Below are 12,870 nucleotides of genomic sequence, written 5' to 3' on the forward strand. Positions count from 1 at the left end.
GCTTTAACTTGCCCTCTTCTGAGTGTTAACGAATTAAGCACCTTTTCAATAAACCACAAATATTTACGGGCCACTTGATTTTTTTTTTCTTTTTTGGTGAAATACGTGTCCCAGTCATTCACCCGCTCATGGTTGGATTTTTTTTTTTTTTTTTAAACAGGAGTTCTTGGTATCCTAGCTGCTTTATGTACGGCAGCCCGCCTCTCCTGCCCTTCGGCTTCCCGCGTCGGGGTCAGGGTGTGCGCGCGGCGGCCCCTCGGCGGGGCCCGGCCTCCGCGCCAGCGACAGCAGGTGCAGTTGGGCGCGCGGCGGCCCGCCCTCCCCGCCTGGGCGCCGCGGGCCCGAGGGGCGCGGCCGGCTGTGTTGGCCGCCGTCTCCAGGCAGCGCCGGGGCGGGCGGGCCGCGGAGAGCGCCGGCGGGAGCCCGAGGAGGATGCGGGGCCGCCGGGAAGCGCCGCGCAGGTGACGGGCGGTGGCCTCCCGGCGCCGGGGTGGGCGGCGCGGCCGGGGAGGGAGAGCGGGGGGACCGGGAATCCGCCCGAGCAAACTGGGTCGGGACGGGAGGACTCTGAGGAGCCAGCCTTGGGACGCTGCGAGGTCGGGGTCGCGGGCCACACCCCGAGGGGCTCCCAGAGCCGGGTCAGGCGAGGCCGGCCCAGGCCACGAGGCTCGCGCGGCCGTCACTTCCTGCACCTGCAAACGCCCCTGGCGGCGGGCCTGGTCCCTGACCAGTGTCCGAGCGGCGGCCCCCCTCAGCACCTCTCACCTCTGCAGCGCGGTCAGGCCTCCTGGTTCCCGGGGAGGGAGGTCGCAATCCCAGGGCTGGTGGCCCAGACCCAGGTTCCTCAGGCCAGGCCCTGCCTCCTCCCTGGACATCCTTGGGCGGTCGGCCTGGAAACTCCCGCGCCACGACCGTTTCCCGCTGCGCGGTGCCGGGACCCGCACCCCTCAGCCCGCTGGCTAACTTCTCTAGGCTTGTCAGTATTTCTTCTTTCATCCCATGCCCTCAAAAAACCAGAGCTCCCCAGGAAACCCAGCCTGTGTGAGATTTCACTTTGCTCTTCTCAAATTCCGTTCATCTGTTAACAAAATTATTACCTCCTACATTGCCTTGCCTATGAATTCCGGGAAACTCTAGCCTTACCTCATTGAAGGAAAGAAGAGCTGAAGGGGATGAATTATTTTATGAAAGAGCAATTCTAAAATGGACTGTGATGGTTATTGTACGCTTGCTCCTCAAGGTCTTAAATAATGACGGTAACTCTGACAGTAAAACTGGTGTTTATACAAACTGTGTTAGTTTAAATGTATTAGTGTTTGGTAGATCTGTTGCTTTATGGCAATGTCCTAAAAATAAACAGGCAGTCTGCTTCTCGGCAGTAAATAATATGGCAGAATACAATATGTGTTTTTAAAATCAGAGATTTAATACAGGAAACCAGTCTGTAAAATTAGGTTTTACTGATGTCCATCTACCAACAGAGAGAACGGAGTTGACTAGAAAGATCTCGTTGTGTGTATTTAAATATGAAGGTTACCTTTTGTCTGCTAGGTTTGTCAGGGTGCTTCCCCCACCCACCCACCCCCAGGGAGTTGAGCTTCCTTGGGAACCTAAGCAAATTAGCAACAAGGTCAACATCGGGCGCAATCCTGAGAGGAGGAATAAGGCCCTGTTATTTAGTTAAAAGTTAGGATTTGCCAAGAGAACAAGAAAGAGCACAAATCTTACAGTAATCTCCAGTAGTAACGGTTTCTGTTACCTGGGGGGGGGGGGGGACATAAAGGCAGTGAGATAGAAGATAAACCAAAATAGAAACACTAGGTAGAGATGAAAGGAGGCACAATCCAAAAACATCATGTGCTTTCAATCCTGTATGCACTCCAGTGCTTCAGGGGTCATTATAACAGCCCTTTGAAACAGTGAGGGGCGCTGGGAATCACACTCAACAAGGTGGCAGAGACTCCAGCTAACTCTCAGCTGTTGCTCGAGCGATCTCCCACCCTCCCCGCTTTCCCCAGGACAGCATCAGGTTTGTGGACATCCAGCCTCTGCTGTCTGTGAATTGCTCAGTAGCACAATTCTCAAGGCCCCCACATCTTTTGTTGAACAGCTTGAATCGTTATTCTGTTGTTGTTGTTGTTTTAAATACCGAGCTGAGGTTGATCTCCACGTCACGTCCACCTAAATCACATGTGTCTAGCAACCTGGGTGTTTCAAAAAGTCTTTTGCAAAAGATGTGGTCAGCTGAAACAGGTCTAGGAACAAAACAACTCACTGGTTCACAGCTGCACTTTGGGAAACCACTCTTCTTTCTCTTGTCTTTGCTTTCCAAAAGGTAGATCTTGCACCTGTTTTCCTGTACCCATGGATATTACTGAACAGAGCATATTTTTATTGCCCTGGGCATTTGAAATAAAGCTTTCAAGGTACTTTTGTGCTTAAAACATGTGGCTTGGTCCAAGCTAGTTGGTAACAAGCCCTGGGAAGCTAGAAGCAGCCATTTTAGGCTACTGATGAGCTCTACACCAACTGTATTGCTGTACATAGACAAGCAATAGTTTTTCCAGTGTACCTCCCTCATAAACACAAAAGGGTGCAGGAAAAAAAGCCTACAGATAACAGATTCTCTTGACTCACTGACCTTTTGGATTAACATTGCCATTAAGGAGACTCCAGTGACCCCAGACTAACAAAAATACATTTTGTTTTTAGGTAATGCTTTTGTGAACCACAACTTTAAGTCAACCAGCTGCTCCTCTCAACAAGAGTATCCTCTGTTAATTCTTTCACCTTGCATGATGAGTCAGAGAAAGCTAATTCCCAAGCCCTCTCTGCAGTCTCCTGTCCCTCATCCGAAGCTGAACTTCTCGTCCTCAGACCCACCTGTGAAGCAAGACGACCTGCACCTTTCCAAAGACTCCTTGGAATCTGACTCAGAAAGCCTCGCTCAAGAGATGCACTCCCTTTCTGAGCGGGAGTACCAACTCCGGGACAATGACATGGAGCCTGACAGTTTAGAGGGAAGCCCTGGACCGGACAGCCTGAGTGAGACCCAGGAGGAAGCCAGCAGAAGAGCAGCCGAGGCGGCCAGGGAGGAGGACGTCCGTGCCTGGGACAGTGTTGTGAAGGACAGGTAATGAATCGGCTCGTGCAGGGTGGTGATGTTACATCCGTACTGGGACCATTGCAACTGAGAGAGAGGCGGCAGCCTGTGGTAGGCAGGTCTCCAGTGGCAAAGGACAGCTTGTTGCCTTTTTTTTTTTGTCGCTTTCTTTACGTTTTTTTTAAATGCAATGGTTATCATCAAGGGCCTTTGCGTTTCCTATACTCCTTATATCCTTGTCCGTATTTCAAGGTTTGCCCCCCACCCCCGCTATGACCTCATCTTGGAGAAGGTTCAGGGTACATGTGTGTTTGCAGTCTGGTGGCCTTGATTTGGTCCAGGCACTGCTGTTTGGTGATGATTTGGAGTAAGTCACCCGTCTCAGGATGCTCCCTCTGTCAAATGTCTCACGGCCTAGCTGAGGATGTCAGTAACATACAAATAATGAGAGACGCCTGTCTGGCCCCTTGTGTCAGAACTAGTAGAAGTCTACCTCCCAGGCCTTGTATGATCAAAGAGGCTGGTGTTGTGGCATACTGGGTAAGCTACCACCTGCAACACTGCATCCTGTACGAGTGCTGGTTCGAGTCCCAGCTGTTCCACTTCCGATCCAGCTCCCTAATGCACCTGGGAAGCCAGCAGAAGATGCCCCAAGTGCTTAGGGCCCTGCCACCCACTTGGGAGACCCAGATGGAGTTCTGGGCTCTTGCCTTTGACCTGGCCCAGACCCAGCCATTGTCGCCACTTGGGAAGTAAACCAGGTGGAAGACCTCTCTGTTTCTCCCTCTCTTTCTCTGCTTTTCAAATAAATAACTCAATCTTTTTTTAAAAAGTTTAATCTAATAATCAGTGTGTATGGTAACTTTGAGTGGCCACGAAATGTCAGGAAATCTAAAATAATGTGGTAATATCACTGAATTTTTATGCTCAAATTTAAATTAATTTATTTTTAAATTGTATTTAATTTAAGTTTCATATATTTCATATATACAGATTTACGAGCATAGTGGGACTTCCCCTCCCTCCCACCCACATTCCAGCCCTTCCTTCCTCCCTCTCGGATTCCCAGTCTTCATTTTTGCAATGATCTATTGTCAGTATACTTAGTGACATATAGCTCACCCTACTCTGAGTAAAGGGGTTCAGTAAATAGTGTGAAGAAAAAGAAAAGAAAACAAAACAAAATAAAACAAAACAAAGCTAAGCAAAAGATTAATCTTCAGTGGAAGAGATAAGGGCAGTAAACAATCATCCACTCTCAAAATGTCTATTTCGCTCCAATACATTACATTTCAGGTATTCTAATAGTTGCATCGGATCAGAGAAAATATGTGATATGTGTCCTTTTGGGACTGGCTTATTTCACTAAGTATAACAGTTTACCGTTGTGATCATCTTGTTGCAAAAGACAGGATTTCATTTTTTTTCACAGTTGAGTAGTACTCCATAGTGTATATATACCATAATTTCTTTATCCAGTCATTAGTTGATGGACATCTGGGTTGATTCCATATCTTAGCTATTGTGAATTATGCTGCAATGAACATAGGGGTACAGATAACTGTTTCACATACTGATTTCTTTTGGTTTGGGTAAATTCCCAGGAGTGGGATGGCTGGGTGATATCCCTGTCTTAATGAAGCAGTAAATGATGCAATGCAGTACAGAAGTTAAAAGCTGTTGATTAGAAGGGGGCTTTCAATGCAGTGGGAAGCAGACTGCTTGGGTTAAATACTAGTTCTACCATTTACCTTGTCCAAACCTAATTAATGTCTCTGTGCCTCAGTTTCCACACCAGTAAAAATGGGATGCTAATAATAATAATAATAATAATATTAATGGTACCTCATGGTGTTATTGTGAGGCTAAAATAATACATGTTTTAACAGCAACTAGCACAGACCGAGTTTGGAGTCTGATTACAGGGACCTGGAAGACGTGCCATGGTACTGGAAGATGAATTTATGGATCACTGAGTATAACCACTCACCTCACAGAGCTCAGCTGACTTGCCCCAGTGTGCGGCCCCCGCGAAGGCCATAAGTGAGAACCAGAAGTGGCGCCCGGTCCTTAGTCTTTTTCTTCCTTCCTTCTGCTCCTTTCTTTCTCTGGGAATCTTGAATCAAATCAAACTCCTGTGTGTCTTCAGGGGCCACATAATGCGGTGAAACTGATCAGTGTGGTCACCAAGGTGCTGGGTGCAAGAGCACGCAGGTGGGTTTGAGAAAGACAGACGCCTTCGCCTGGACTGGGGAGAATGAGCCAGGAGGAGAGAAAACAGGCTCAGGGAGAGCAGTGAGATGAGGCGGCGCTTAGCGAAGGCTGTTCTGCCAGCTCGTGCCTTTTAAATTACAGTGTAATCACACAGTGGGCAAAGCCACTTCAGTGTGGTAATACCAATGACAAATGCTGATGATGATATCACGTCAAAGGTCAGTCTGTGGTTTCACTTAACTCTTTAATCAGCCCTGCAGGCAAGGTGCTGCTGTTTCCATTTTGCAGATAAGGAAAATGAGGCTAACAGAGATGAATATGGTCACCATGCTCTGAAGGGATATTGTTGTTTCAGTATTCTTCTCTTTTTTTTTTTTTTTTTTTTAATTTTTGACAGGCAGAGTGGACAGTGAGAGAGAGAGACAGAGAGAGAAAGGTCTTCCTTTTGCCGTTGGTTCACCCTCCAATGGCTGCCGCTGCAGCCGGCGCACCGCGCTGATCCGATGCCAGGAACCAGGATCCAGGTGCTTTTCCTGGTCTCCCATGGGGTGCAGGGCCCAAGCACCTGGGCCATCCTCCACTGCACTCCCTGGCCACAGCAGAGAGCTGGCCTGGAAGAGGGGCAACCGGGACAGAATCCGGCGCCTCAACCGGGACTAGAACCCGGTGTGCCGGCGCCGCAAGGTGGAGGATTAGCCTATTGAGCCACGGCGCCGGCTCAGTATTCTTTAATCATGAAAAAATTTTAACCTACAAAAAAAGTATAGTGGAAAGTATGGTAGGACTCTTATTGCCATATTTGTTGCAGGTATATTTTTTAAACTTATATTACAGAAAAAGTTCCCTTTATTTATTTGAAAGTCAGAGTTACACAGAAGGAGAGGCATAGAGACAGAGAGGTCTTCCTTTCCATCCGCTGGTTCTCTCCCCAATTGGCCACAATGGCCAGAGCTGTGCCTATCTGAAGCCAGGAGCCAGGAGCTTCTTCTGGGTCTCCCACATGGGTGCAGTCGACCAAGGACTTGGGCCATTTTCTACTGCTTTCCCAAGTCATAGCACTCATGTGGATGTGCCTCTCCTTACGAATCTTTTGTTCATTTCTTTAGTGGGTAATCTGTAAGCAGTGAGTATGAGTGTGTGTGTATATATTCACTAATTGTACAATCACTAATATATGTGTAGGGAAACCCTGCTTTGTTCAGGTAGAGGGTTTTTTTACATTTTACTATTATATTTTTAAATTTAGACGCATGGCCTTAGTTCATTCATTTTTAAAAATGTTATTTATTTGAGAGGAGAGAGGGAAAGAAAAGAGAGAGAGGGGAGATAGCGCTTCCATCCGCCGATGCAGTCCTACAAATCCCCCCTGCAATTTGAGAACCGAGAACTCAATCCAGGTCTCCCTTATGGTTGCCAGGAACCCAATTACTTGAGCCATCACTGCTGCCTCCCAGGGTCTGCATTAGCAGGAAGCTGGAGTCAGGAGCTGGAGCTGGGTATTGAACCCAAGAACTCTGATATCAAACATGAACAACTTAGCTGTTAGGCCAAACGTGTGACCCCATTTTTAATTACTGTGTAAGTTCCGTTATATGTACAGTTTATCCATTTTTCTATTGATAGCATTTGGGTTGTTTCCAGTTTTCGTTACTCGGCAGGGTGCTCAGTGCACATCCTGTGTGTCCCTCCAGGCGTGTGTGCCAAAGTTTCTGTAGGACATATGTATTCACAGGTGAATGTCTTCAAATTTACCCACCTCGCCTGCAAGTTCCCAATCCACACAATTCCCCAGTCTCTTTAATTTTTGACATTCTGACAGGTTATAAAATCCTATCATTTTATAAATTTGCTTTTCTCTGATGACTTGTGAGCTTGAGTATCTGTACTTAAAAGATCTATATATTTGAAAGGCATAGCAACATTGAGATAGCGAGAGATACAGAGAAATCTTCTGTCCACTGATTCACTCCCCAAGTGGCTGCAATAGCCAGGCAAAAGCCAGGAGCCAGGAACTCTATCCTGGTCTCCCACATGGGCGGCAGGGGTCCAAGTACCTGGGCCAGCTTCCACTGAGCAGGAAGCTGGATTAGAAGCAGAGCAGCCAGGACTTGAACTGGCATTCTGATATGGGATGCAGACGTTGTAAGCAGTGGCTTAATCGACTGTTCTAGAGCACTGGTTCCTTTAATATAATTTTGCATGTTTTTAGCCAGAGATCAAGTCAGATATACTCTTTGGTATGTGGTCATTTTCATTTAATAAAATATCATCAGTATCTTGGGTATCTTTCTTTATTTGTATTTATAGATGTACCTCATGCTGCGTAATAGTCCATGATACGTTTATTCATTTGCTAGTAGGTGGACATTGGGATGTCCCCAGTTGTGTGGTTTTTTTTAAAGATTTATTTATTTGAAAGGCAGAGAGAGGGAGAAAAAGAAAGAGAGAGAGAGGTCTTCCATCTACTGGTTCACTCCAGCAACGACTGGAGCTGTGCCGATCCAAAGCCAGGAGTCAGGAGCTTCTTTCTGGTGTCCTACACAAGTGCAGGGGCCCAAGGACTTGGGCCATCTTCTACTGGTTTCCCAGGCCATAGCAGAGAGCTGGATCCGAAGTGGAGCAGCCAGGACTTGAACCTGTGCCCATATGGGATGCCAGCAATTCAGGGGGCAGCTTTACCTGCTATGCCACAGTGCCAGCTTCCTGATTTGTGTTTTTGTTTTGCAACACTTTAATTGAAATGTTATATCTATATAGTTTATATATATGTATGTGTGTGTAGTATATATACATATATATATATGTAGGTACTAAAAGTTTTGTGAAAAAATAAAGTATGAGCTTATTTTGATGCAAAGACAATTTTTGGTGCAAATTTTTTCATAATATATGGAAAATGTTTACTATGGAAAAAACTATACATTGATTTCAAAATTTATTTTACACCAAAATAAACTCATATTTTTAATTCCATTTTTCCACAAGCTTATTGAATTACACTTGTATGTGAAAGAATTGACAGAGTTTGGTGGCAGATCAGATATGAGAAGTAAAGGGAGAAGAAAAGCCACAGGTTGCTTTAAGGATTTCATCACAATAGCTGGCAATTTTAGAATGCTTATGGTGGCCTAGACATTTTGCCTGTACTCTCATTGAATCCTTATGCTATCTCTGATAGGCAGTTACTGTGACGATCCCATTTTAAGGGTACAAATGAAGCAGAGGGGTTATGTACACCATTCCCTGTGTATAGTGAGCGCTGGCGCGAAAGCTCAGGAGTCTGAATTCCTGCTGTCACCGTGTTTTTACCCTGGCTCTCCTCTGAATACTGTGTAGTCTCCTGGGCACTCAGTGGTAGTAGTTCTTATTTACAGAAATGGCAGCATTGGAAAGGAGAGACCTCTAGCAATAGCAGGGTATTCTCAAGGTGAAGAATTTAAGACAGGGATCCACTAGGTGGCCTCATTTCTTCCTTTTGTCCAGCTCTAAGGGACCTGACTTAAACCCCTGCTCCTCACCAAAGGACAACTTAAATACTGTTTAATACATTTCAAAGTAAACAGTGATGCCCGCACAAATCAAAAAGGGAGTTTTGAAGAACTAAGGCTGTTGTCTTCCGATGCAGAGGCCCTTTGGTATTGCTGTCTCCCCCGGGTGGATTTGCCTTGGAAGCATTTAATGACTGCCAACCCCAGGATTAGAGTGGGTGACAACCCCATTTAATTGTTTGGCTGCACAGTGCATTGATCAACCAGAGGCCCACTTCCCTGCTACAAAGGAAAACAGGACTGAAGCCTTTAGCCAAAGAATGCCTCAAGAATATGATCTGGGTGAGTGTGTAGTTCCTGATTTCTCTGCCCTGTCTCACTTGAGTCTCGGAAACCTTTCCCGGGTACATTAGTGCTTGGATCTGAGTATCTCAGGAGGCACGAAATTCACAGATGAATTGATCTCAGATTCTCAAAACGACATTCAAGTAGGCTTTCAATTCTGCAAGGTAGACAGCATTCTGGGAATTGTAGTTCAAAATAATTAGTCAAAGCCTTGCCTTAAAACCAAGGAGAAATCTCTTTCTTCTTGCTTTTATAAGCAATAATTGTGAAAGCTGCCCGGCAGATCACTTAGCCCTACTCGTGTGTTTTGATGTTACTAGAACCTCCTCAAAGCAATTACTCCCTTGTATCTACCAAAGTCAAGCCATGGTTCAATGTTTATGGATTAGAGAAAACCTTTTACTTAATAGAAATTGGAGCCGTATTGACTGCAGTGAATGAGTCGTGAGTGGAGAGAGGAGCTTCATGTGATAATCCTTAAACCCCACTCCAGAACAAGCCTTGTGACACTCGGTGCGCACAAAGAGATCAATGTAATTCCTAGAGCATCAGAAATAACCTCTTCAGTCCTGGAGCCTCTGCAGCCTTGCATATTAAGAAAGAAAAAGCAGCAACAGAATACTTCATACATGTGTTTAATAAGGTCTTCTTTAGCAGAATACTTACGTAATTAACTACAATTTCCTTATAAGAGCCTCTTAGATGGGTATTATTTTCCCAGTCTTGCAGAGAAGGGACCAAAGCTGTGAAGTTTGTGGAGGTGTACAGACTCACTCAGTGGCACAACCAGAAATTTACCTGAATTCTCCCAACTCAAAAGCATGAGCTAGGGCCTGCGCTGTGGTGCAGTGGGTTAAAGCCCCAGCCTGCAGCGCCAGCATCCCATATGGGCACCAGTTCAAGTCCCAGCTGCTCCACTTCCGATCCAGCTCTCTGCTATGGCCTGGGAAAGCAGTAGAAGATGGCCCAAATCCTTGCGTCCCTGCACCTGCGTGGGAGACCTGGAAGAAACTCCTGGCTCCTGGCTTTGGATCAGCTCAGCTCTGGCTGTTGCAGTCATTTGGGGAGTGAACCAGTAGAATGGAAGACCTCTCTCTCTGGCTCTACCTCTCTCTGTAACTCTGTCTTTCAAATAAATAAAATAATTCTTTTAAAAAGAAAAAAGCATGAGTCCCTAGGGCCTGCATTGTGGTGCAGCAGGGTGAGCTGCCACCTGAAATCCTGGCGCCCATACCGGAGTGCCAGTTTGAGTCCCAGCTGTCCATTTCTGATACAGCAGGTGATGCCCCAAGCACACGGGTCCCTGCAACCCACATGGTAGATAGGATGGAGTTTGTGGCTCTTGGCTTTGACCTGGCCCATCCCTGGCTGTTGTAGGCATTTGGGGGAGTGAACCATGGAATGAAAGAGCTCTCTCTCTCTCAGTCTCTCTCTGTCACCCTGCCTTTTGAATGAATGAATGAATAAATAAATGAACTTTTTTTATAAAGCCTGAGCCTCTAGTAATAAATATCAAGATAGGTCAACAAAGACTGATCTGATGAAAGATCCCAGTTCACTGTGTAGTGAAAGGTAAGATACCACAATTTCCATATGGAGGGGCCAGCGCTGTGGCGTAGTGGGTAAAGCCGCTGCCTGCAGCGTCAGCATCCCATATGGGCACAGGTTTGAGTTCCAAATGCTCCACTTTCTATCCAGCTCTCTGCTGTGGCCTGGGAAAGCAGTAGAAAATGGCCCAAGTCCTTGGGCCCCTGCACCCGCATAGGAGACCCAGAAAAAGCTCCTGGCTCCTGACTTCAGATCGGCACAGCTTTGGCCATTGCAGCCATCTAGGGAGTGAACCAGCAGATGGAAGACCTCTCTCTCTCTCTCTCTCTCTCTGCCTCTGCCTCTCTGCCTTTCAAATAAATAAATCTTTTTAAAAATATGGAGCAAACCAAAGCTAGGGTAAATATGCACATAAAATTTATAAGTTTTAGGAAAATCATAAAAATTTGAAAGGCTACCATATCCTTGGGATAAAGAGACTTTAACTGGATTTCACTTCGGGTGGTGAGGTCATAATAAACCTCATTCTTCAGCGCCTCTCCTGGGAAACAGGTGCTTTCCTTTCTTATCACCTGGAAACACAGTCTCCACAAAAGGGAGGCTTTCTGTCCAGTAAGCAGCTGCGTTAGAGAGTAATGGGAGGGAGAGAGGAACAATGAGGGATTAACAGTTAAGTTGAATATTCAGAATTATCTGGAAGTTAAAAAGGAACTCAGTAATAGCACTCTGCATTTTTTTATTGTTGTGATTTATCATTTTTCCCTCCAATGCTTTCATGTATTGTTTCTGACTGATACAACGATCAGGTGAGTGGTGACTTCCAGGGCCTGAAGGGTGTTCCACAACCGAAACAGAGACATCCTGAGCAGAGACCGACTCGGGGAGGCCAAAGCTCAGGATTTCCGTGTCCCCCCAGATTTCCCAGGCTGTTTTTATAGAACACATTGGAAATATTTAAGCTGAGGTTAGGCTACAGTCTCTTAAAGGTGTAGTAGCAATGTTTTCGCATTGATGGGGAGAGTAAACAAGGCTTTTAAGGCTGGTTCTAGTACTCTGAGATTATTGAGAACATTGTAAGAGCGTCCAGGGTCAGCGTTTGCTCCTGTTGCTTTCTGGAACGTCATCCTTGTTGCTACATGTTGTCTTGGAGTAGATCGATTTTCACTTTGAGTCCACTGGTTGGCCAGTCTCTTCAAATACGTCCCACTGCATCCGTGTTCCAGGGGCTTTCCACACAGCCTTTGGGAAATCCCTAGGAGCGTGTTCTTTCTGAGAGATCAGAGTAGTGACTTTGTGCCGTCTCTAGGTTATTAGTCATTTTGTTTTGCGTTCCTTCATCTCCTCACAAACTGTGCTTTAGTTAAACCCCGACGCACTCATCAGAGCAGGCATGGTGCCACTGTAACAGATGAGCTGTTGTGGGAGTCAGGTGTGCGTGGGCATGAGTCGCATCTATTAGGGCCAAAGTCCCAGCCAGAAATGCTAAAGCCCCCAGAGACAGTCACTCCTTCCTTTCCAGTTTAGTTCAAGAATTGGGATGTGTTGTTCTGTTAAAATAAGTAAATACACAGCCAGTTCGAAACGTAACAAAGAGTAATCTAAGGGTACATCACCTACAATCCCCTGAGTTTGTCAAGAGGATCAAGGGGCTGCTAATGAAGTTGCTAAAGGGAAGGTCTAGTTCATGGACTTCACATTCTTGTTTATTTCCACTTCCTGACAAGTTTGGAAATATAAACAATTTTGATTAGCATAGTTTTTTACTGGATTGAATTCAAATTAAATAATTTTCCCAGCACTTGCTTACACTGCTGGCTTTTTGCATCAGAGGCCCCCAGTCCAACCAAGAAAATAACAGATTGTTAGAGCAGTGGGCATTGCTAACGGTCATCCTGTTCACCTGTTGCACAAAGGAAGACCTCAAGGCCCAGAGAGGGGAAGCGACTCATCCACTTCCTGTGCCTGGTCAGTGGCAACCTGGACTCCACCCCAGGGTCAGGGCCTGGCCCTTGCTTAGCCCCCATGATCTCACAGCTGTCTTGTGATTCAAGTGCTCCTAATATCTGGTATTTAAAACGTAAGAAACTTGGCAGGTGCCGTGGCTCAGTAGGCTTGCGGTGCACCGCCTTGCGGTGCCAGCACACCGGGTTCTAGTCCCAGTTGGGGCGCCGG

General features: G+C 46.2%; 1 protein-coding gene across 4 annotated transcripts in view; it reads left to right on the forward strand.

The window, feature by feature from the left end:
- The first annotated feature begins 224 nt into the window (after positions 1-224).
- JHY (junctional cadherin complex regulator) overlaps positions 225-12,870 on the forward strand; it is a 70,560-nt gene continuing 57,914 nt past the window's right edge. Inside the window, exons 1-2 of one of the 4 annotated variants that reach the window (XM_089334900.1) lie at positions 225-461; positions 2,713-3,133. In XM_089334900.1, the coding sequence (XP_089191026.1) occupies positions 2,796-3,133 (338 nt within the window). In that variant the 5' untranslated portion in view covers positions 225-461; positions 2,713-2,795. Of the gene's footprint in view, positions 462-677; positions 977-2,712; positions 3,134-12,870 lie in introns of those variants that run through there. The other 3 variants (XM_051848511.3, XM_051848520.3, XM_051848516.3) reach the window with 3 other exon arrangements.

This window comes from Oryctolagus cuniculus, chromosome 1 (assembly GCF_051225735.1).
Source record: "Oryctolagus cuniculus isolate XC-2025 breed Fujian yellow rabbit chromosome 1, ASM5122573v1, whole genome shotgun sequence".
NCBI lineage: Eukaryota > Metazoa > Chordata > Mammalia > Lagomorpha > Leporidae > Oryctolagus > Oryctolagus cuniculus.